At 37.9% G+C, this 23544-nt stretch overlaps 2 protein-coding genes across 2 annotated transcripts; both read right to left on the minus strand.

Annotated features, from left to right (window-relative positions):
- Positions 1 to 65: 65 nt before the first annotated feature.
- LOC145785644 (pfs47 receptor-like) lies at positions 66 to 2340 on the minus strand. The gene has a single exon (XM_082597327.1). The coding sequence runs from the start codon at positions 2312 to 2314 to the stop codon at positions 1628 to 1630; it is 687 nt and encodes a 228-aa protein (XP_082453453.1). The 5' UTR covers positions 2315 to 2340; the 3' UTR covers positions 66 to 1627.
- Positions 2341 to 7976: 5636 nt separating this feature from the next.
- On the minus strand, positions 7977 to 22367 carry LOC145785561 (uncharacterized). Its single transcript, XM_082597218.1, has 6 exons — positions 22093 to 22367; positions 13884 to 14225; positions 13105 to 13191; positions 12037 to 12222; positions 10364 to 11218; positions 7977 to 9888 (listed from the first exon to the last, which is right to left on the minus strand). The coding sequence occupies exons 2-6, from the start codon at positions 14205 to 14207 to the stop codon at positions 9877 to 9879; spliced, it is 1464 nt and encodes a 487-aa protein (XP_082453344.1). The 5' UTR covers positions 14208 to 14225; positions 22093 to 22367; the 3' UTR covers positions 7977 to 9876.
- Positions 22368 to 23544: the final 1177 nt, after the last annotated feature.

Consider the following 23544-nt stretch of genomic DNA (forward strand, 5'->3'; position numbering starts at 1 on the left):
ACCTCGACTCTTGTTTAAAGAAGTGCACTTGGACAACAGGATAGTCTCAAGCCGAAACTCAATGATCACCACAAACTGAAGTTTATTGTTGCATTTTTAAAAGATGATACATGTGGGTACATTTAAATTAACAGCATACAGTTTATTTTTCTTTGTGATGGACAAGCATGAAATAATCTTTTTAAATAAGCAATCAAGTAAATAAGGGAAAACTTGGTTAGTCCCTCAAAATAACAACAATTGCTGAGGTTGCCTTCAAGATAAAATGCAAAATCTCAGTTACCTGTTGTAAAATTAGAAAAAAATGACATGAAGTTTATGGTTATATGAAAAATCCTTAGAACCGTACAAATGAGTCAATTAAAGTATATATATATTTGGAATTTTGATAAGAATACTGCTGCTATAAACTTCAGCTTAACAGTGAACTAAGTTAATCAAACATTAGTCCATTATCTTAACTTACTTGCACTGAAAGAATAGTAAAAATATTGAAGAGAAGGTTTCATAATTGCATACAGACACTACCAAATAAAAGTGCCAGAAAAACAATTTTATATTAATTAATGAATGTCTAATGTATTAAAACAAACAGATGGCATTGTACGAAAAAGAAGTAGCCTACCGTATATGCAAGTTGCAAACAAAAACTAGCTTTTCGCTGCGGATGCAGTTGGAAAATCTTACATATTTTACATTGTTATTGCATAAGTTGTGCTTAACATAAAAACCTAATCTCCGGTTAAACAAGCCAAACATATGTCCAGGTACAAATATTGCTTATTTTACTTACTTCTGGAAATGGGAAGATGACAGGTTTGTCATAGCTATGATTGTAACAATTCAGACTCTTAGAAATTTCCTCAAATAGCAACATATTTGGCCGTGTTCTAGTAGGCCGTGATCAACCAAATGCAATAATTTATTTCAAAGAATAAATTACCTAGGTTGTTTTTAAACTTTAAGCTGTCAACAATTTAAAATCTTTGGAAGCAAATAGAATTGTTTGGAATGAACTTCATAAAATATTTGACACATTTACATGAGTGACAATATCAGTTAAAAAATGTCATAAACAAAATCAAATATTTTCACCAGAGTACTGTGCCCTTGTCAGGAAAAACTAACCAACTGTATCTGTGTAAAACAGTTGTACACTGGTATGGTATTTAAGGTTACAAAAGTTTAACAGATGTTACTCATACCATAACAAAGAGGAACAAACCTAGCCTACTTGAATCAGCAGCACAGAGGTAGTCAATATTATTCCGTTTGCAAGAATATCACAGAAAAAAAAGAAATAATTGTTATAGTAGCTGCTACCACTGTTTTTTTCAAACGCAATTGGTTGCTTCTCCATAACAAGGCCAAAGTGTGATACTAAAAATGATTGAACGAATTTGTTTTAATTTTGACATAATTTGGCAAATATTTTTTCATTAAATACAATTGTAAGTACATTGCATCAACAATTCATTGTTTGCATCAACATCAACAATTCACTGCATCAACATCAACAATTCACTGACAAAGCACTTATATATGTAATAACTTTTGATGACAGTTTGTTTTGCAATGGACTTACTTACAATATATATATTCATAAGAAAATGTAAGTCTCATCACTCTACTGCATTAAGTAATTCTTTATCATATGAGGCAAAGGTAAATCAATAACAGCTTTCTTGCTTTGATTATTCTTTTTTAAAGTTGTAAGAATCTTCCATTTGCAAATAGCCTTTAGCTTTCCAGGGGTTGGCTTGTAGCATAACACTTCATATGTATCAAATATATACTCCCCTCCATTGTAAGGAACATACAAGCATCTGTGTGGTGGAAAAACTTTTCCAGGTCGGCATCCTTCAGCTCTAGTAAATCTACTCAAGGTTAACATGGCTCCTAAATATGTTCTTCCATTAGATAAAGGCGTGCAAGTACGCCCAATGTATTGCAATGTACGCCCATCAATTCCTCCAACTACTGCTGTTTTTGGAACACTACCATTTCTGTGCTTAAGCCATTGAAACCGAAGTGGATCCTTTACTGTGAGAACTTTGTAGTTTTGAACGACACGCTCTATGCAACCATATGGTATATAAGCATCAGAAACTTGTCTGGTGGTGAAACCACTCACTGTTTGGTAATCAACATCTGCTTGAGCAATATATGCATCCTCTCCAGTTTCAAGAACACATGCAGAAAAGTTGAAAGCTTCCGAATTTGATGAATCAACCCAAGAAATATCCCCAACTTCAGTTGGAAAATCATCTTGCACCCCTTCAAACCGTCTTCTGGCCCGGTAACGATTTTCCATTACACTTGAGTTTTCTAACTGTGAATTGTTACCAAAAGCAAATCTAGTTTAATGTTAAACCTTTACACATTTGAACTAGAGACACAAAGCTATGAAAAATGAAAGTGATAAATTGAAATAGTGCAGTGGCGGCTGGTGGTGTTTGTGAGCAGTGGGGCTGCAAACGACTCTGCGGGGGGTCTGGGGGTCCCCCCAGAAAAATTCTGAGCGTTCTGAGCATGTTTTTACCCCAATTTTTGAAAAAATGTATTCAAACTTTGTTGAAAAGTTGATGTATTCCTAAGATGTATTTAAAAAAACTAACACTACGGTATTGCTTTGGAGACAAACTTTACTAGTATTGAGCTTAGTCTTGACTAGCCTAGCCGTTGCATTTAAGGTTCAAGTGATTTTGAGATGCCCTAGCACTTCCTATAACCTGTTGAATACCTTAACTCTGAAGCTAACACTTCTACATTCATGGCTCATCGCTACTCTGCGATATAAAAGCTAACTTTAAAAAGTCTGTAAAGTTATTCGGTTACGTGGGGCTGTTTTCCATGCAGCCCCAACAGATTCAAAAATTGCTGTAAAATACCAAAAAAGGTGGAGCTTCAAGGATAATTTTTAGCCAATCAGAGCGCTTGAAATCCAGAATCTCCAGCTGCAGAGCAGTTTGGTAACAACTAGAACATCACACAACTCAGGCGAAAGAGGAAATTGAAAAATAAAAACTAATCGGGAAAAATGATGGTTTGTGAAAATGAGAGAAGTAAAAGTAGTTACTTTTAGCGCCAAAAAACTCAAGAGTGTGATAGTGTGATGTTTTAACTATTTCCTGATTAGTTTTCTTTTTTCAATTTTCTCTTTCGCCTTAGTTGTGTGATGTTCTAGTTGTTACCAAGCAGTTTGCCTAATAGCGGTGTTACCAAACAAAACTTTTAATATTTTAATTTTCGAACCGCAATTCTTAAGTGTAAAAAGTAACAGGGTCGGACAAACACAGAGGAAAACATATTTTCCCTCTTCTGTTTTCACCATGTATGGTAGATATACCATTACTAATACCAAAGACAAAAAAAGACCAAACGTCGACCTAGCACTTTGCTTATTGTCAGGTTGTCAAACTTTTCCGATATTGAAAAAAAGTACAATACGAATGATAAAAACCAAACATTTAAAGGGGTACCAAATGAATGAAAAATGTAAAATGTATCATCATTGATTTTGGAAGCTATTGCATGTGGATGATGTGGTATTGAAATTAAGCAGAATGATAAGTTTCCATTCAACATCTGCAAAAAGAAAGTGTAAAAGAGCACAATTAGCGAGTAGAGGGAAGCTATTTCACTAGCTTGTAGGCTACATTTCTTCACAGGTAGGATAATAGATAATGACGTTGGATCGGTGTAAAGGTGAGGAGTTTAGCTGGCGGGGTGTTACCGTATAGTTATTGCTTTATCGACGTAACTTTATATCAAAGCACGCTTGATATCTGCAAACTGCAAGACATAACTTCCCTGGGTATAATAGGATTTCCGCAAGATGATAATGTTGTTTTTGCTTGTTGATTTTATTTGTTTTTGTCATTCTTTATGGGGTTTTCTTTGCCTGCCTTGCTCTTCTTCGCTATGAGCTAAACGCTTCAAGATGTGTTCCCCTCACGACCATCAGCACTCTTGATAACAGCCGATCTTCATAGCAAATGTTTATTTATACAGTTCTTGAAAATATCAGCTACAGCTAAATAAGAGAGGTAGGGGACCTATGGAACCAAATTCAGATTTTTTGAAATTTAGCGATACATGTCAGCACACGTTGGCCAAAGCAGTGTTTTTCTAATACTGCAGTCCACGCTCTACCTAACTGCGAAAAATAAGAAGATTTCAATAACTATTTGTTATATTTTTTTATATATTTAAAACGTGACTCAAGTGTTCCATAGGTCTCCACGGATGGGGACCTATGGGACATAGTCGGGGACCTATGGGACACGCATTTTTAGAAAATATTGTTAAAGATACTGTAGGGGAAGGTGGGGTAAAGCGGACCAACGGGGTAAAGTGGAACCCCTCCTTTTTTGCTATTAAAGTTTCACTACTGAGCGGATACCATTAAGTTTAGTGAAGCATGACGAAAAGTAGCTGCACACGCCATTATTCAAGGTTTCATGGTTTAGAAGACACAAAAAAGCACTGAAATTACTTTTTGCACCCTCTGATCTATTGAAAGGTATGTATGGTAACTTAAATTGTATCTTATGTAGCCTACATAAGGTAGAAGTTTTTTTGAATGATAAAAATGAGCCTCACTATATCACGTACGCATTACGTGGATTCACTCATGTTGCTGTCTAGCCTAAATTTGGCCAACAGTTAAATTAGTAGTAATGTAGAGGTGGGGTAAAGTGGACCAGTGGTGATCCACTTTACCCCGTCATACATATTTTTTTTGTTTGTTTATGATTTCTTGACCGAATTAGGTGCTGTGTTACTTATAATCTTGTAGCTTATTTTACACAACAGCTGTGTAGGCCTAATTAGCACTCAAGTGGATAGTTGCTCTGATATGGTTGGTTGGTTATTGAATCTTCATCCTCGGACTGACAAAGCCTTGATAGGTTATTCCTGGTAGTTTCGCATACTTGTAGAGGCTTTTGACGCAGGGCCGGTTACCGAGATTGGCTGAGTGAAGTTTCCGATTGCTGAGGTGTTGTTGCCTGAAATTATTCTATCCATTAAGTGCCGCTAAATGGAGAGCAGTCTTGAAATGCGTTGCTCAAGCGCACACCCCGAGAGTCGAACCAGTGCCGCATAATCTTGAGCCGGGCTCGTAACCACTGAGCTAACGGGGCGGAATATCCCACCAATCATGATCGAGTACACGAGCTGGTTCTTAACTTAGTTGTATTCTTGTTTTTCAGAATGCCTTGTTATCACCAAAGGACATCCTGTGGGCGCATGAAGCCTGCGCTGGTTGCAATGAAGAGGATGACAACTTTATCTGTGAACTCTGTTTTTAAAAAAAATTTCAAAGTTTGATTCGTAATGGACTTATGAACTGCAGTTGTGAAGTTTCATAATGTCTTTGCTAATGATGCTAGTTGTAAATAATTTGATTGCGTGGAAAAAAATTACGGAATTTGCTCAAAACTTACAACGGTCCAGTTTACCCCACATATGTGGGGTAAAGTGGACTATTGGAGGTAATTTTAAAATTAAAAAAATTTATATAAAAAAGCTGGCAGTCATTAAAAGCGCACTTTAAAAATTGTCGAAATATGTTACAGTTAACGCTCAAATAAATAAAGTTAAATGTTTTGGCAAAATCAGTGAACTGTACTGAATTAACCCTTAGGTATTCCACTTTACCCCACCTTCCCTACAATTAACTTGATTTTTACTTTTAATGTCACTGTTTCTTCTGTATATTAGAGCGTACAGAGATTTTGCGACAATAGGTTGTAATTACTGGACAATAAATGCACAAAATAAAATCAAAAGTGAAGGGTATTTGTCAGTTACAGATTTACAATCCATAATGTGTAAGATTTCCTTCAAACTGAAAAATTCCAGACAGACGTTTTGTAGCAGCACAAGGTATTGGCGCAGACAGAATACAGACGATGTCAGCACCTTTTACTGATGCCAGGTCATCTTCCTCTGGAAACAAAAAACCACCCGTAATCTTCTGAAAGCGTTTCATATATTTGACATCAAAATCACCATCATCATCTGGTCCATCTGTAATAACCGCTATAAAATTTTGGTGTCGTTTTCCGTTCCTACCTTCACGATGATGTGATCGCCAACTTTTACAAGATCTGCAAGCGACTCTTGGCCACAATCTTCTGCAGTTTGCCTTTCCTGGTAATCGCTGTCTTCAGCGCTTGATGATTCCTCATCATATTCAGTGTCGGAATGGAGAGACATGGCCAGATCACTGTCGCTACTGGAAGAGAGCTGTTGTGCTCGTTTAGTAAGCACTGACACTTTGGCTCGATTGGAAGACACTGGTACTTTTTTCTTTCGCAGTGATGAAATCCTTTCTTTCTCTGGAGTGTCAGTAATGATGGCTGTTTTTGATTTCGTTCTGGTACTTCGCTTTGCTGTGGATGACACTCTCGGATAAGGCAGAATAGACGTTAGGAGAGTTTCATCATCAATTTCAACATCGGTTGCCCAAATGCCATCGGATAAATTATTAGCAGGAGTTCCTTCTTCAACCGGCATTGCCGCAGACTTAACCTTATTACAAATATTCATTACAACACTAGCTTAAATTTCTTCATCGGTGCAATTTTGAAAGCCTGCTGGTATAGGCCTAAGCTTATGAGGTTTCTGTTTTGGCCTCGGAAACCTTTCATTACAATTTAGAGCTGAAAATACGCTCAAACTGCACCAAGTTTAAAACATTTTTTCACAATTTTCTAGAAAGGTCTCCCAGCCCCCCTCTCCCCGCTCTTTTTCTCATCTCCAGTAACACACATGGCCCCACTTTTACAACTCACCACCTATCACTATATGTTAGTTTTAATAAAATGTTAAAGCATTATATGGCTCTCACGGAAATCCATTTCTAAAAATGTAGCTTTTGTGGCTCTTTACCTGAAAAGGTCCCCAATCTTTGTAGGCTATTAGACTATCCACTATCTCAAAGGTTGTAAGTAATGTTGCGTTATTGAAAATATATTTGCAAAGACCAAATTTGGGCAAATTTTATTCGCCTTCCAAACATGTTTTGCTCTCCTACGGCTATGCCATGACTTAGGCCTACTTTCCTTATCCCTAGTAGACCGTATGGTCGTTTCGTTGTCTCTCTGTCAGTAGGCTATAGGAACTTGTGCTACTTTTGCAGTGTAGGCTATAGCTAGGCTTGGTTACAAAACTTCCGTATTTCGACCAAGTAGCTAGGCTACTGTTTTTGGCAAATAAACCATTGATTGAAGTCATGAAAAGAAAACCATATTTTAAAATAAAAAATGACTGTTTAAAAAGCAAGATCATAGAAGTACACAAACGTAACAACTGGCAAAAAAGACTCCGGCTCCTGTTTTTACCAAGAATTTTAGAGTCCTGCTCCACTCCGACCAAACACAGAGATTTTGGCTCTGCTCATATGTTAACCTATGCTTTCTGCCTCTGCCTGTATCAGAATTTAGAAGTGTAGAGCATAGGTCTATGGAGTCAGGTTTTCTGGACTTCTGCTCCACTCCGAATTAGAAGTTTGTGACTCCCAACTCCACTTCGACTCCGAATGCAAACCATAATCCCGAATCCAAGCTGTTTTTTTTTATCTTATGACATTACTGCCTTCGGGTTTTCGGGGGGGGAGGAGGCGAGATGGTGCTCAAGCACACACTCCAAGAGCCGAACCAGTGTTGTTTGGTGTTGCGCTTTCTTCGTATACAAAGTCAAACGCTTAACCAACTGTAAGTTGCCAGAAACTCTCAGCGAGTGAATTTAATAGTTTATGGTAAATTCAATCAAAAACATTGAAGCATGGAGATGGATTTAGCTGCAGCCGACCAAGTAAGTTCAGTGAATTGTGTACAGTATGTGGCGATGACAATTGACAACTATGCGGGGCAGTTATCTGCATTTTGTTAAAGTATCGTAAAAAATGCTCAAACATCACCTTATAGCTATACATTTTTTGTCGCGATAAACGATAGAAGTTGCGACGTCTATTTTGGTTTAAGCTTACGTAAAATTATCACAAATAGTGTAGTAGACTACATAAAACAGACCACCATAAAAGCATCGATGCGGATTAAATCATGATTGTGTGACAGAAGATATAGAATGCTGCTGACAGAGTGATGTGGAGGACTGCGCACCGGCGACTCCACTTGAAGTGAGAATAAAACCAGAAGAAGAAGAATCACAAAATTATTATTGCAGCATTTCTTCTCCCATCGTGACTTTACCTACGACTTTGACCTTCATGCTCAGGTATCTCTCGCAGAAAACGTTTTGGTATTCAACAAATGAATCAATTAAAGTTTTTCTATAACGAGGAGTAGTCGAAAAAGCAGAAAAAAGCAATGATTTCTAATTTCTAAAGTAGCCCGATTGACTATTATGCTGAGAAATAAAAATAATAGTCTCAATATGGATTGTAACTCACTAAATTTCTGCATATAGCTCAAAGTTTATCAAATGTTGATCCGTTCCTGATGCTAACCTATGCTATGGTTTCCAAGCCATTATCCGTGTTATGCCCATTATCCATGCTATGTAGTCTGGTTAATCAAGAATGTCATATTATAACAACAATATTTAGTTTTAATCAACAGTTTACTGATAGTCCACAAATAAATACAAAAATTAAAAACAAATAAATTGACAAACCAAATTAATTGTGCGCAATAGTACATAAAACAAATAAAACAGATTACCATAAAAGCACTGAAACAAGGTTCAGCTAACTAATGTGCTGCTGTGGGACGTAGATTCCATAGACGTGCCGTTGGCTAACATCTAGAAGTTGATCATCGAAATGCCTTTTTTAAACTATTAGTTTCGTTGGCCGGTGGTAAGGAAGTCAGTGTAACACCATAAAGTAGCCTACACTGTAGTTCAGTTGGTTGGTTTTGAATCGTTACCCTCGGACTGGACTGACAAAGCCTTGATATTCCTGGTAGTTTCGCATACTTGTAGAGACTTTTGACGCAGGGCCGGTTACCGAGATTGGCAGAGTGAAGTTTTCCGACCGATTGTTGAAGTGTTGTTGCCAACGAACTATTCCATCCATTAGGTACCGCTGAATGGAGAGCAGTCCTTAGAATGCGTTGCTCAAGCGCACACCCCGAGAGTTAAACCAGCGCCGCTTGATCTTGAAGCTTCTTCGTTCACGAAGTCATGCGCTAACCAACTGAGCTATTCAGTGACAAGACACTTGATGATATGGACGGCAAGAAGAGGATGTCGTTGCAAGTGTTGTAGTTAATCTTAGCCTGAAAGAGATAATTTTATTGTCATTGATTTGGACTATAAAACTAGTTTCTTGAATATCTCCATTGTCTATACAAACGTAGTTTATCACTCCACAGGAAAGACTTTACACGTTAAATAAAAATTGTCGATAAACCTCAGGAGCTTGCGATGTTTCTTCTTCTATTCTTCACTATGAGTTAGCAACTTGCAAGCTATTCAATGTCTGTGTGCTTTTCCAACAGACAATAAAATTTGAACTGCAATGTCATTCCTGTAGTAGTCTTGATGCTCAAACTGTTTACCGGTACACTTTTCATGCAACACTTGACGATACTTGGACCAGGCTATAATGTGCCGTTTCAGACTATGGGTTGAAAGGTTTCACCAATCTGATGAAAGAATGCGCTAATAGGCCTATTGTAGTCTATCATTTTCTATCTTTCGGCTACGCTTTGGTCTATCATTTTAGGGTTAGGCTACTATTGAAAATCCAATAGACCTTAAAGCGATGGTATACTTGAAGAAATGGTTTTATTTGTCTATCGGAACTTTTGGCGTTTCTTGGCAGGTTTCAACTCAAGAAATGGATTGCATATAGGGTATAGATTGACATGTTGCATCTTGTTATATCAAATGCTTTCAATTTCATTCTTTTCTCTAAACAAAAAGGAAACAAGTTAAACCAGCAGAGATATAAGCTCAACAGCTTGTGGGCTAATCACTCATAATACCGAGCTATAAAAAAAATTGAATATTTGATAAACAGTCGATTTAAAACATTTGGCTTAAGCTTTCAAAGAAGCTTTCTTGGTCTGAGGATAAATATTCCCCGTTCAGTCAACTGGGCCCAAGACGTGAATTGTCGTCAAATTAAAACGGCAATAAACATAAAACCTAAGCCTTTCAAATAAATTATTTCGGCATGGGACTGTTAGCTACTTATATCAAGATCTACAAAATCTGCAAATTTAGGTAAAAATTTGAACAAATCTGTTTGAACTTTTGTTGAAAATTCAGGGTCAATTGTGATTTAAAAACCTAAACCTTCTACGCAGTTTCAGTCTGCAGTAGGCTAAGCGTCAATTGTTTCGTATACTTACGTCAATGTATGGCAATGTCGAAGTAGACTTACCTTTTGTGTCTCGACATAGCAAGTGTAAACAAAGGCTATTGTTATCACTATCAGGATCAACCCAGCTGGTACCAATACTGCAGTCAAAAGGTTTTCTAGGGGAAGGGTAAATGAATTCGGTCTGGATGAAGTGATCACTGAAGCTTCATCTGTACTGGTTGCTTCGATTTCATCAGTTTGATTCATGCCGAGAATTTCAGATGTATTTGTTGGAGGACTTGCAGATGTACTTGTTAGGTGACCTCCGGATACATTTGCTGGGGGATTTTCAGATGTGCTTATTGGATGATTTTCAGGATCACTTGTTTGAGAACTTGCAGATGTACTTGATGGAGGACTCTCAGATGAACTTGATGGAGGACTTTCAGATGCACTTGTTGGGCGACTTTCAGGATCACTTGTTTGAGAACTTCCAGATGTACTTGATGAAAGATTCTCAGATGTAGGCCTACTTGATGGAGGACTTTCAGATGCACTTGTTGGGCGACTTTCAGATGCACTTGTTGCGCGACTTCCAGATGTACTTGTTAGGCCAACTACAGGTGATTGAGAAGAGGTAGCGACCACATTACAATCTGTGAAGTTTTTTTCCGTTAGAAAATATAGATTTTGTCCTGCTAGTAAATCTGGCGTTGAACATTTTGTGCAAGTGCTAGTCTCTTCGGTACAAGCCTCTGTCGTTTGCAATGTATTTGCAAAAAACACAAAATCAAAATAGTTGTTATACAAGCTGCAAGAACAAAACCAGGGGTTCATTCCAGTGTATAATGTGGCTATGGACAGAGGCAATAATGAGAAATCAAAGGATGTCAGCAGATTGTTCGATAAGTCCAAACTAGCTAGCTTCGATAGACCCTATAGAAAAAAAGTAAACTCGGTTATCGAAAACTAATGCTATTTGTGAATAAATGAGTAAGCAGTCTATAGGCTACTCATAATTCGGTTAATAACAAAGTTAATCTTCTTCGTCGTATGAGCTTTCTTTTGGACTATATGTTTGGGCATGAGGTCATCAGCCACTCGACAGTCTCGTCATCCAGGGCCTTCAGTCCAAGCGTTCCATGTGGTGATTGATGGATTGGGCAGTCATGGACGACATGGTCTACTGTCTGGTCTGTGGCACCACACTCGCATCCCGGTGAGGGAACCAGGCCCCATCTGCACATGTCTGAACAAAAGCGACCGACGCCGGTTCGTAGGCGGTTAAGCCGGACCCACGCAAGTCTTGCGAGGGACATTCCCGGAGGGTGGGGATCGACGTCGGGTAGGAATTCACGGTTAATTATACAATAATACATGTCGAAATAAACTCATTTTACCTTTAGTACTTTTTACGAGAAGTGGACAGAACAAACCGGACAGAACAATGTAAACACACTGTTTTGTTGATTTACTCACACATGTAGAGTCATCATTCAAACTAGTTGTCACATTCTATAGCTTCAACCACTGACGGAGGCCAGTAACCGAAATTGACAGAGGGAAGTTTTCGGTTTCCCCTTGTTATCTATGAATTTATTCTATCCACTAAATGGAAATTAGTCCATAAAGTAAGTTGCTCAAGTACACACCCCCAAAGCAGAACCAGCGCCGCTTGATTCTGCAGTTTCTTCGTGGAAAAAGTCAGTCGAGTAACCAACTAAGTTATCTAGGCGGACTTTTTTTTAACTTACCTGAAATGCATTTCTTTGTACGCTTGTTATGCTGTTTCCTTGCAGTGAAAGTTCCATCAAGTCTGTAAGGTTGCAAAACAAACAATCTTCCAGCACAGTTATCTGATTGTTGGCCAGATTTAACCTTTCCAAGCTTACCAAATAACGAAAGAGACCACTCTTCAGGACACCGGAAATAGCATTTGCCTTGCAAAAGGAAAAGCATTTTAGAGTTTTACTCCACAATCCACATGCAATGAACAAAATCATTTTTAGAAATCACTGTACGTAGCCTACTGGCTTGATTTATAAACTTTAATAAATGCTATGTTATTTATCAAATGCTTAGCTTAATGGTTAATGCGTTCGCTTCTGAATCGGTAGGCTTGGGTTCGATACTTATTTAGGTCACACGAAAGACTTTTTAAAAGTAGTTCTGAATCTTATTCCTGCTTGACACTGAACCATGGAATAGATTTGGTTAATAATGTTCTCAGTTGCGCCTCTATACGACTGGATTGACACCGTCTGCTTTGTAAACCGCTGAGGAGCAGCGCATATCTGCGATGGCTGCAGCGCAATAAAAAAACACGCATTTGTTATTCGAAATCGAAATAATTCATTCCATCAGTGGAGCGAAATTTAATTAATGAAGAAAAATCAGGGCACAAAATCAAGATAAGAGAATTTAGAATTTAAAATTCTAAACTAATGTTTCCTCGTAGTCAAATATGTCTCTTGCTCCGAGTTAGTTTTAAATATTTTTCTTTAAAACAACCCTGTAATAAAATAAGCAAGACTACTTTTAAAATGCATAATCTAGTATCTCGATAGCATATTGAGCTATAAGCTTAACTTAACAATTGAGCTAAACGTTAAGATAAGAATTGATACTGATACTGAACAAACACGAAAATTAGCTTAACGTACAAAACAACTAGTTTCTGCCTATGGGAAGAATAAGTTCCCAACTCCTTTGACTGTGAAACATAATATGTTTTTTTTTCATGGAATTGGGTACCGTAATCATTCTGCATAATCCTAAAATAAACTGAATATGTATAGGCATCTCTCTTTGATGTATCTTACCTGTAACGTAAGAGCTCGCAGTCCAGACAGACCGAAGAATGTGTTCTTGTTGGGCGTGGGTATTCTATTTTCATCTAACTCTAAGGTCTATAATGAGTAAGTAGTTAATGCAAAGAATGCAATTTCAATACAGAAGCAAAAGCCTTTCATTAGTTTACGTTGTTTTTCCCAAAGTCAATGTTCGTTCTCGGGGTAATTTCCGTGGTCACAGGCTAATGATGAAGCACGCCGCTTTAATTCACTTAATAACTTCACAGTAAAACGAAAGCATGTAAGATTTGCTGATTTACTACTTTGGACACTATCTTCAATTTATTTTCTCCACCAAATTTATGCTATGCTTTTATACTGTAGATATGAAGAAGATACTGTATTTAAAGATGCATTCTAAGTTGTGTAATAGAGGACTTAAAAGATATTTAGAATAAAATTAGAACTGAGCCGATTACAAAAGTGAAGTTTTTCACTTTGTCAGTATTTACATTATTTGATAATATAATAACTTGACCGAACAATTAAACCTCAAAAACGTATGTCGTTTTTATCAAGTGTTTGTGGGTAATCGGTGAAGTTCAAACTTCTCTTTGTGCATTAAATTTAATTGGTCAGCCAATACGTAATATAGCCCATCTTATATTTTTCTATAAATTATTATTAAATTACAATGACAAGGAAAGAATCGGCCACCTCCACTAGCGGGGAAAAAAAACAAATTTGGATGATGATAATGCTGATATTAAATTACCGTAATGGTTTAGAAATTAGTCGTAAGTACAAACCTGAAGACGGAACTGGCTTTGGAAAGAAAAATCTTCTATTATCTCTATGATGTTGTCTGTCAATGTTAGAACGGTTAGATTGTACAAGTTTGCAAGATCGGTCACGGTGATATCATTGAAACGGTTGCTCGCCAATGTAAGTACTTCTACGTTTGTTGGAATCAAGTTCTTGGGAAGAGCAGGTAGGGTTCCTGGAAGCACAAAGCACTCTGTGTTGTCATCACCACACGTGAGTGGTTCCCCAAAGTTGAAAGACTCTTGACGGGTTGGCGTAAACAAAACGATCCAACAAAACCAAATCGAGCAAAATTGTATTAATTCCATGTGTGCGATTCTAGACTCCTGAAAAATAAATTTTATTTAATACATAAAGGAGTCGAAATCGTAGAATGTTTCTCTGAGAGGCATTACTTTACACACAGAGAATGGGGTTTTTCTAAAACGTATTTGGTGGCTACTTTATAACAACAAATACAAACAGGGATGCTGAGATGGCGTTACTGTCGCAATAGAATTTTATGGGCAACAGCGACAGTTTGTCTTTAACTTTGTATTATTGCTGCGCTATATCAGTAAAGTTTCGCCATTATTTTTCTGACTTAAAGATATGGGTTTGCGAAACAAAAAAGGAACATATCGTTTAGTAAAAAGACAATTTGATGTAAAGTGGCCTCAAAACAAAATACACGTCAGCAGTGTGTCAAAATAGATGGCCTAGACACCGTGCACAAGATTTCAAAGCTGACGGTTGAATTCGAATTCTTATAAAGGTGTAACTTGGGTCCTAATAGTACGTATGCCTAAAATGCTTAGGTTTAATATGATACAAAATTAGTATTTCGTCAAGCAATGATTAAACTCGATTTATTTGTTCAAACTATGAATGGAATTTTCTATCTGTAAATTCAATAGTTTTGCAAGTATTGCTTTATCAACAGTCTTTGCAAAAATTCAGATTGCAAAATGAAAAAAGAAGCACTGAACACTGAAACAATTGAACACTGGAAGCACTTTAAGAAACATTTCGGGCAAATTTATAACTCAGTTACACTTCTATCTGCAATCGACTTCAGCCTTCAGTTCTGAAACTTTGTGCTCGGTGTTAGGTGATCTAGGCCAGAGTTCTTCAACCACCGCGTCGCGAGCCAGTACCGGGTCACGAAAAGGTTGCTACCGGGTCCCGAGAACACGCGGTCAAAATGGCCGACAAAAGAGCGAGTTAGTTGAAAGTATGTTTTCTGCCTTAAAATAAATTGATTACAGTGAAAACAATTGAAATCATACACTTTGTACGTAGGCCTACAAATGAATCTTTTTTATAGGCCTGCTCTGCTGTAGCCTATCTATCAAAAGCAATCTATCACAGGGTTGCCAGATCCAAAATAGCTTTGCCTGCCAAATGTTTCGTAAAAACCGCCAAAAAACTGCCAAATTTTTCAGGGTTTCAAAAAAACTGCCAAAAAAAATGCCAAACTGTTAGTGCGGCTTGTCCTGTTAACCAGCAAGGCCATACACCATAATATAATGGTGCTAAATATAGCTCTGATGGTATATTCTCTTAATTTAACTTGATAGACCACTTAGTATGAATAATGAAACACAAACTGTATGTATCAAGCTAGTAAATTAAAACAAACTTTCAAAGGTTGTAGGGGGCAGCCAAATAGTTGAAGCTATCAAGTATCAACGAAGCGCATTAGAAGAAGGTGATAAAGACCAATTGGCCTGGGGGGAATCTATGGGGAAGGGCTGCTTTTCTAGCAGGTTTTATAAGTTTAACCTGCATGCAATAGCATTCCTCATTATCAGAATCACTGGTGGTGGTATGTTAGGTAGTTCAGGTTTGTTTTCCTTGCTTGGCGACACAAACATTCTGTCCCACATATCTACGGTAGCCTACTTTTTACAGTAGGCCATCCATTTAATGCATGCTTTATAACCAATCTAGCCAAAGTCTGAAAAACAAGAAAAACAAAAAAAACTCGGTGTTAAACTTCAACAGGTCGTCGTCGTCTGAGCTTCTGGGGCCGAGGTTCTATCCTTTTACCACCCCAGATTCACGATGTTCCCGGACTACACTGGAAGGCTGCTAGAGAGCAGCCAGTCTTTAGTTTCATCATCCATGACGCGCAGACCTTCCACTCTGTTAGGTGGCTTGAAGATGGTACAGTCATTGATGATGTGGTCTGCGGTCTGTTCCTCGGCACCACATTCACAGGAGGAGGAAGAAGCCATTCCCCATTGGTGCATGGTTGAGCGGAAAAGCCCGACGCCCGTACGGAGACGGTTGAGGCGCACCCATGCCTGTCTCTGTAGTGTCAGGCCGATGGGGCGTGTGTCGGCGTCGGGGATGAATGAATGGAGTCTGGTGGTGCTTGACCTCCATTCAGAATGCCATTTATGGTCCGCCCAAGTAGCCGCAGAGATGTCTTGTTCGTCAGCTTCGTTGATCAGAAGCCGAGCGGCTGGCACGAATGGGTGTCTTGATTTCAGTCGGCGGGGGTGCCCGTTTGGGAAGGCAGAGATCTTGTGGTGGAAAAGATGATTAGGCTCCAGTGCCCGTCGACCGAGGGACAGAGTGGCTTCTTCGCGACGAAGCTCAGCAGGTTGGATGCCAGCGAGAATGGGGAGATTGTCCAATGGTGTGGGACGCAGGCATCCGGTCACTGTGTGCAGGGCGCTGTTTATGGCAGTGTCGATGTTGTGGCAGTGAGCACTGCGGCACCAGACAGGTGCACAGTACTCTGCTGAAGAGTAGACAAGGGCTAAGGGCTTCAACAGGTGAAAAGAGGACAATGTCAAGAAACACCATTGGTAAATATCACAAAAACTTTTAAGGTTTAAGGATTTTCACAATGTTAATGGCATAAAGGAAATACACCTACAGTACACCTGATAACTTTACATGTCAAGAGGCTACAGTTATTAGCAGAAATGCATGGCATCTGCATTGACGCCGGTATGCCAAATACGTTCCGGTTCAAATTTCTACAAGGTCTCTGGCTTACGCTATGCTTTCAACTCAAACGGTGCGACATCGCATTATTAACCATAACCTGTTAACACTTACTAGTCCATTGGCAAGAAAATAAATGTCAAAACGCATCCCTCCAGCTGTCCAGGCCAACTCCAACTTTGGACTTGGTTGGTGACTGGCCAGCCGCCAGTGGCCTCTGGAGCTCCCATTTGAATAAATTAGGAATTCAGAGTTTCCAGACCATAAATTAAACTTTTTTGATGGACTTTCATTGATAAAAGTATTTGAAAAACTTTAGTGGTGAGTTGTTCCGGTAATAATTACAAAAAAACGCCAAAAGATGCCAAAAAAAACACTAAAGTACAAACTGCCAAAAAAATGCCAAACTGCCAAACGTAATTTTCTCCTGCCAAACGCTTTCAAAAAACGCCAAATTTGTGGAATTTGGCAGGAAAAACGCCAATATGGCAACCCTGATCTATCAGTGTCGCAAAAATTGCCAAAATTGTACTTGGAGTTTACAAGGAAAAACGCGATGGATTAACCATAAAAGCAGAGTCTTTGTTACATCACAGCATCATAATTCCGAAATAGTTCTGCTCCACTACTCCACCCGGAGCAAAACTACCTTGGAGTCACGATGCTGTGATGCAACAAAGATGCTGATTTGTGTTTTTTTTTTCGAAAACAAGCCCGATGTCAGCATTCAGCAGGTGGTAATTAGCTGGCAGCATTTTATTTTTCCACTTAAAGCACTTAGAAATATAGACTGCAAAAATTTACTTGAAAGAAATATGATCAAGAACCTGGTATCGCTTGAAAAATACTTTGATGGAAACAAACAAAGAACAAATAAAGATAATACAGCGACAACCACGCTTGCCGCGATGAATAGAAAAGCTGTTTTTAATCGAAAATATGATAAATCTTACCTCAAATTCAGTTTCATTGCTACAGACGATCAATATGCCCCAATTCTAATGTGTTTGATTTACGATTTTACGGAGATGGACCGAACCTCGCCAACCAATTAATGAAACCATCAAAACTACTGCGGCATCTCGAAACAAAGCACGTTACTTTGAAAGATAAACTCAGTAAAGCTTGATTTTAAGCAATGGCAGCAACTAAAACAAAGTTGAGAAGCAGATTGGAGGGAACCAACACTTTAAAAGCTACGTGTCTCCTTGTTTGACATCACCCGCGTTGAATCTTGTCACCAACAAACAATTCCAACGATCTTATTTATGCTAATGCCTTTTTTTATCCTACTATGTGTAGGTGATATAGTGGTTATTCACCTTTGATAAAGAACAGTAGGCCTATTGTTTTTGTGCTTGGTGCTTCTGAAAGCCTAACCAGGAGGGACTGGCAGCGTAAAGTGTGTTAAAGCGCTGTTAAAAGTTAGTCCAATAAGCAGCTAGTTGTTAAACTTGTCCTTTTTTTCGCCCCGTTAGCTCACTTGTCCGCCCAGCAAGCTCAGTGGTTATAAGCACTCGACTCAAGATCACGCGGCACTGGCTCGGCTCTCGGGATGTGCGCTTTTCAGACTGCTCTCCATTCAGCGGCACCTAGTGGATGGAATAATTCTCTAGCAACAACATTTCAACAGCAATCGGATAACTTCACTCTGCCAATCTCGGTAAGCTGCCTTGCGTCAAAAAGCCTCTGCAAGTAGACTATGCGAAACTACCAGGAATAACCTATCAAGGCTTTAGCAGTCCAAGGATAAAGATTCAAAAACCAAACCAATTGCTGGTGCGAGAGGCTATTTTCATTTCAAAACTATAGTCCGTGAGTGAAAAAGTTTGGGGACCGCTGGTCTAGGTCATCTATTTTCGTAGACCTTGTGTTGAATACAAAAATGTTTGGAAAATATTTGGCAACTTTGAAATATTGTGCTTCGCAACAAAATTGCTTGACATTACTTCATTTTCTTTCATCTTCTCTTCTCAGAAATTTCGTTTTTTCCACAAAAACAAGCAATAATTTAGAACAGCCCAACCATCACGGTGGTTAGCTTAAAAAAGGCGTTTCGATCATTGATTAACATTCTGCACAATTAAATCACTGCACAGCACAAAGGCAGTGAAAGGGAAAATTAATAGGTTGTCTGGTGCCTACGCAATTAAAACAACTCGGTGCAATCCTACGAACAAAAGCAAAGTAAAGCCATGAAGTCGATTGCCACCAACGCTAGTGGTCTTTTTCGCATAGCTTCAACGTTATCAGACGGCCAAACGATGCAAATATGGAATTACTGAATTACTGTCCCATAAAAATGCTACTTCCCAGACAGCCAAATCCGTCATTTTTACATTGATTCAACGTCTGCAGACGAAAAAAACGACTAATTTGCTGTCTTGGTGGGTTTCATTCAAAGACACAGAAGCACAATACGAAAAAATTGTTTGCTGAAACTCTTACAGCCATGAAGAAATATTTCTAATTTAGATTCATCCTCGTCAATAAAATTTTGTTTTGACAGCCTACTGCTACATACAACTAAACAGGGTAACAGCAGATTATGTTCACAACAGGTTTCACTACCACGGTAATTTGCGTGTCATGGATGATGAAACCAAAGACTGGCTGCTCTCTAGTAGCCTTCCAGTGTAGTCCGGGAACATCGTGAATCTGGGGTGGTAAAAGGATAGACCCTCGGCCCCAGAGGCTCACACGACGACGACGACGAGATAAAGCTATAATAATTATATCACATAGAACGTTTGACGTTTGTTTCTCGAATGCCTAGTGGTTCCCAACCGGGGGGGAATTCTCCACTAGGGGAGAATTTTGCAATTTTCGGGGGGGACTTTGGTTTTAGGATTGTAAGCCTTTTTAAGCGTAATAAGTTGACCTAGACTAGAGCGTTAAAGAGGATATTATTGTTAGATTAACTCCCGATTGTTTAAGCAACTGTGCACTGACATGGATGCAGACCATCATGCAGGCCTAGCCTACTTCTTTTTCATGCAAATACTCGATGGCTTTCAAGAGGAAACGTAACCAAGCAAGTGTTTGAGCTTAGAGACGAGCTTAAATTATTTTTTGACCTTTAAATAAAATTGGAATTTGTTCCATTGCTGAATGATGACAAATGGATTAGATTCCTTGCTTATTTGGTTGATATGTTTGGTCCATTGAATAAACTAAATATGAAAACGCAAGGGAAAAACACCAATATACGATATATATTCAATCGCCATTTCCGTTTAAAGCAGATTGCGCATCAACATGGGTTATCTGTATCCATGAGCCATTGACATATTGATGCCATGTGAATTTACAAGCTGTAGGCTACTGCTTCCATGCTGCTCAAGGCAGGTTGGAAGAGAGTGGTGGATTTACGTCACTGTCAGTAGGAGATTGTCTTAAGGTACTAGAAGGCTCTGCTGTCCTGGTCGCGGGAGACTACATTTTGTCTGGCCTCTACCCTTCGACCAGCCTGGCTTGGGTGGCCCTTCCAGGAGCAGATGCCAGTACCGCTCAACATTTAACGATGCTTTGGAAGCTTTCACCAGCAAGCTTGATAATTGAAAGAGAAAAGTTGGAAGGAACAATTGAACATGTTTAAAGAACTATCATCGGTGCTAGTTTTTGACGGCAAAGAACACGTTCTTCCAGAGTTGGAAAAAGAAATGATTTCGCAATATCTCACAGCACTAGAACTGGAATTCATTCGATATTTTCCTGAAATTTATGACGATGAGCTTGATTTAATACGAAATTCATTCACATTGTTGATGGAAAAAGTTTCCAATAAATTGCAGGATGAATTTTTAAAACTCAAAACGGATTTTTGCGCAAGAGACTTAGCTATTCAGAGAAAAATCCATCACTGGATTTTGGCCATTATTGTGTAATTCCTATCCCAAAGTGGCACAGAAAGCTATTCGAATGTATTCTTCCGTTTGCTCCCACTTATCTATGAGAATCAGGTTTTTCAAGTCTTGCAAATGAAAACAAAACAGATTAGACGTGGAGAATGACATTCGTTGTGATCTTTCCAATACTCTTCCACCACTTTCATGAGTTGTCGAAACAAAAAAATCACAAACTTCACACAAACTGTTAAATGTATTGACTTTTATATTTTGAATGTATTCTTTGAATAAAATACTTTTTAGCAACGTTCTTCATTAATTAAATTAATATGTTAGTATGAAAAGAAATACTACAGGCTAAAAAGCTGATTAGTAGTGAAAGTTTAGTTTATCTTCCAAGACTTAGATTAAAATATTAATGTAAACGAGCTTTTAACACACTAAATTTATAGGGGGGGAATTTGAATTTGAATATCAACTAAATGAGTCCACCGGATAAAAAAAGTTGGGAACCACTGCCTTATAAGTTTTCATCGTTTTCATAATAAAGCAAATGCTTCACATTTTTAGTTTGAAAAGAATCGGGTCATCAAATGAACTTGAATTCGTAAAATATCCATTGGAGAATCGTAATATTATGGGTTATTTTTAGAATAATCATGCAGTTTGAGTTACATCAAACATATGACAATATCTGTTACATCATAAAAAAGAAACTATTATGCAGCGCGGCCATTTTCGAAACTGCGTGGTAGCTATGTCTTCCGCCGATAGATGATGACGAAGAATAAACGGGTTATCATTGCAAACTGTATATTTTATGCACCTTTTTTATGCATGAACATTTTTATTTTTCACCATCCACGTCAAATCATTATAGCAACAATTTTTTTAATTACAGAAGCCACAAGGGACAACAAGAGCAACATTATCACATGCTACGTCTGCAGACATTGAAATAATGTAAAAAAAAACGGACTTTGCTGTCTGGAACTTTAAGTCGACAAAATTCAGTTTTGATTTTGGAGAATAAAAAATAAAAAAAACAGTTTGGAAACAAACTGTCAAGATTGCAGGTTCCACATACTAACGAAACTGAATGTTACTTACTAGAAGTACTTTTACCACGATACAGTGGCAATTCACAATATACCTTCTAGAAGTCAATTATAGTGTTTAAATGAATTTATTTGTCAAGTCAAGTTTTATTTTTTTGCGTGCTTTTGGTGTAACTCTTTTACTTAATTTTTTTGTCTTGCTGAAAAAAAGAAAAATGAAACAGGTCACACACTGCCAACGCTGCGAACACAACTGTTCACATTGATGACTAAAAACCGAAATTCTTAGACAGAAAAAGTAACACATTACATTTGAATACATTATATTTCACATCAATTGAACATACCTTAGGTTGCTTTTGTTGATTTCTGCTTTTTGTGTCTGTTCTTTTCCATTAAATAAACACGATAATTGTTTAAAAGAAAAATGCAGCACTTTTTTCTTCTTGTTTTTGGAAATGGTAGAGGTTTAGCAAAGAGTGCACTTTGTTGTACTAGAAATATGCCAACCAAGCAGCACAGTCTAACTCAAAACAATTAGTTTAAGACACGACAACTAAATAGACAGAGAGTAAACATTTTCATTTTTCAACACAGAATTACATACTCGTCAGTAATAATTATAACCTACCTATATCTGAAGAAAAAAAAAGACAATTAGATGATAACTTTGCTATACTAACATTGTAAGCAATGCCCTTATTAGCGATACATTAGACACAAGAAATAACAAGTCGAAAGCTACACAGTTTTTGGAAAGCGCCTTAATTTTAGTTGCTAAAGATCCAATATCAGCAATAGACTTACAAAGCAATAGCTTACAAAGCAAAATCTTGCCACTTGCCTGAATGGAGACTCTTCAAAGAACTGTCTTTTGGATAGTTTGTCAATTATATTTTGTATCCAACATCGCTGCCCATGACTTCTTCAACTGTTGTGTCACTCATGCATGACCGCCTGCGCTTAAGTGGCGCAAAATTACTTTAATCCATGGTGCAAGCACCAAAATATTGACAATAGGGTTTAAAATTAATTTTGTTCACTAAAAGGAGAATTTTTAGTCTCTGATTGATTTATCAGAGTAAATTTTGAAACTTTTTTTTATATTTGGTTAGATTTTGTATAGTAACCGTTAAAAAATTTAGATTCAATATTGTTGCTAAACTCGAGAACTATTGAAAGCCTGTTAAAGTCGCTATAAAACCGTTTCGAACCATCGGCAATAGTTCGTCACTACCAAAAGACCCAACCCCTTTTCACAATAAATGTGGTATTGTTTATGAAATTCCGTGCAATGATTGTGACGCAGTTTATATTGGCAAAACTGAACGCTGCATAAATTCCTGGGTCAAAAAACATCGCAGAGCTGTCAAAAATATGGAGACGAAAAGTCAGCCCTTTGTTCACACATGCTAAAAGAAGATCACAGCATTAACTTGTCAGAATTGAAAAATGAAACAATTTATTATCAACGCACCACGGCAGAAAGTTGCTTCGTCAAGATTACGTCAAAAATTGCAATGTACTCAACCGTAACGATGAAAATCTATTACCGAAAGGCGAAAGCTTATAAATGTGTTTCTCTTACGGTGACGTATTAGGCCTATATTTGTTGTTGTAGTGATTGTTACCTCTTACAAAAGTTGCTTTTTTGACCTCCTCACAACGTTGGCTATACGAAAACGGCAACGTTTTATCACCTAGAAACGTAATAGCCTTATGCTGTTTTTTTTTAGTGGACACAGACGAAAATTTATTTCAATTATTTTAAACTTTCACTCATTCTCTCATTTAGTGCA

This window comes from Aplidium turbinatum, chromosome 16 (assembly GCF_918807975.1).
Source record: "Aplidium turbinatum chromosome 16, kaAplTurb1.1, whole genome shotgun sequence".
Taxonomy (NCBI): Eukaryota; Metazoa; Chordata; class Ascidiacea; order Aplousobranchia; family Polyclinidae; genus Aplidium; species Aplidium turbinatum.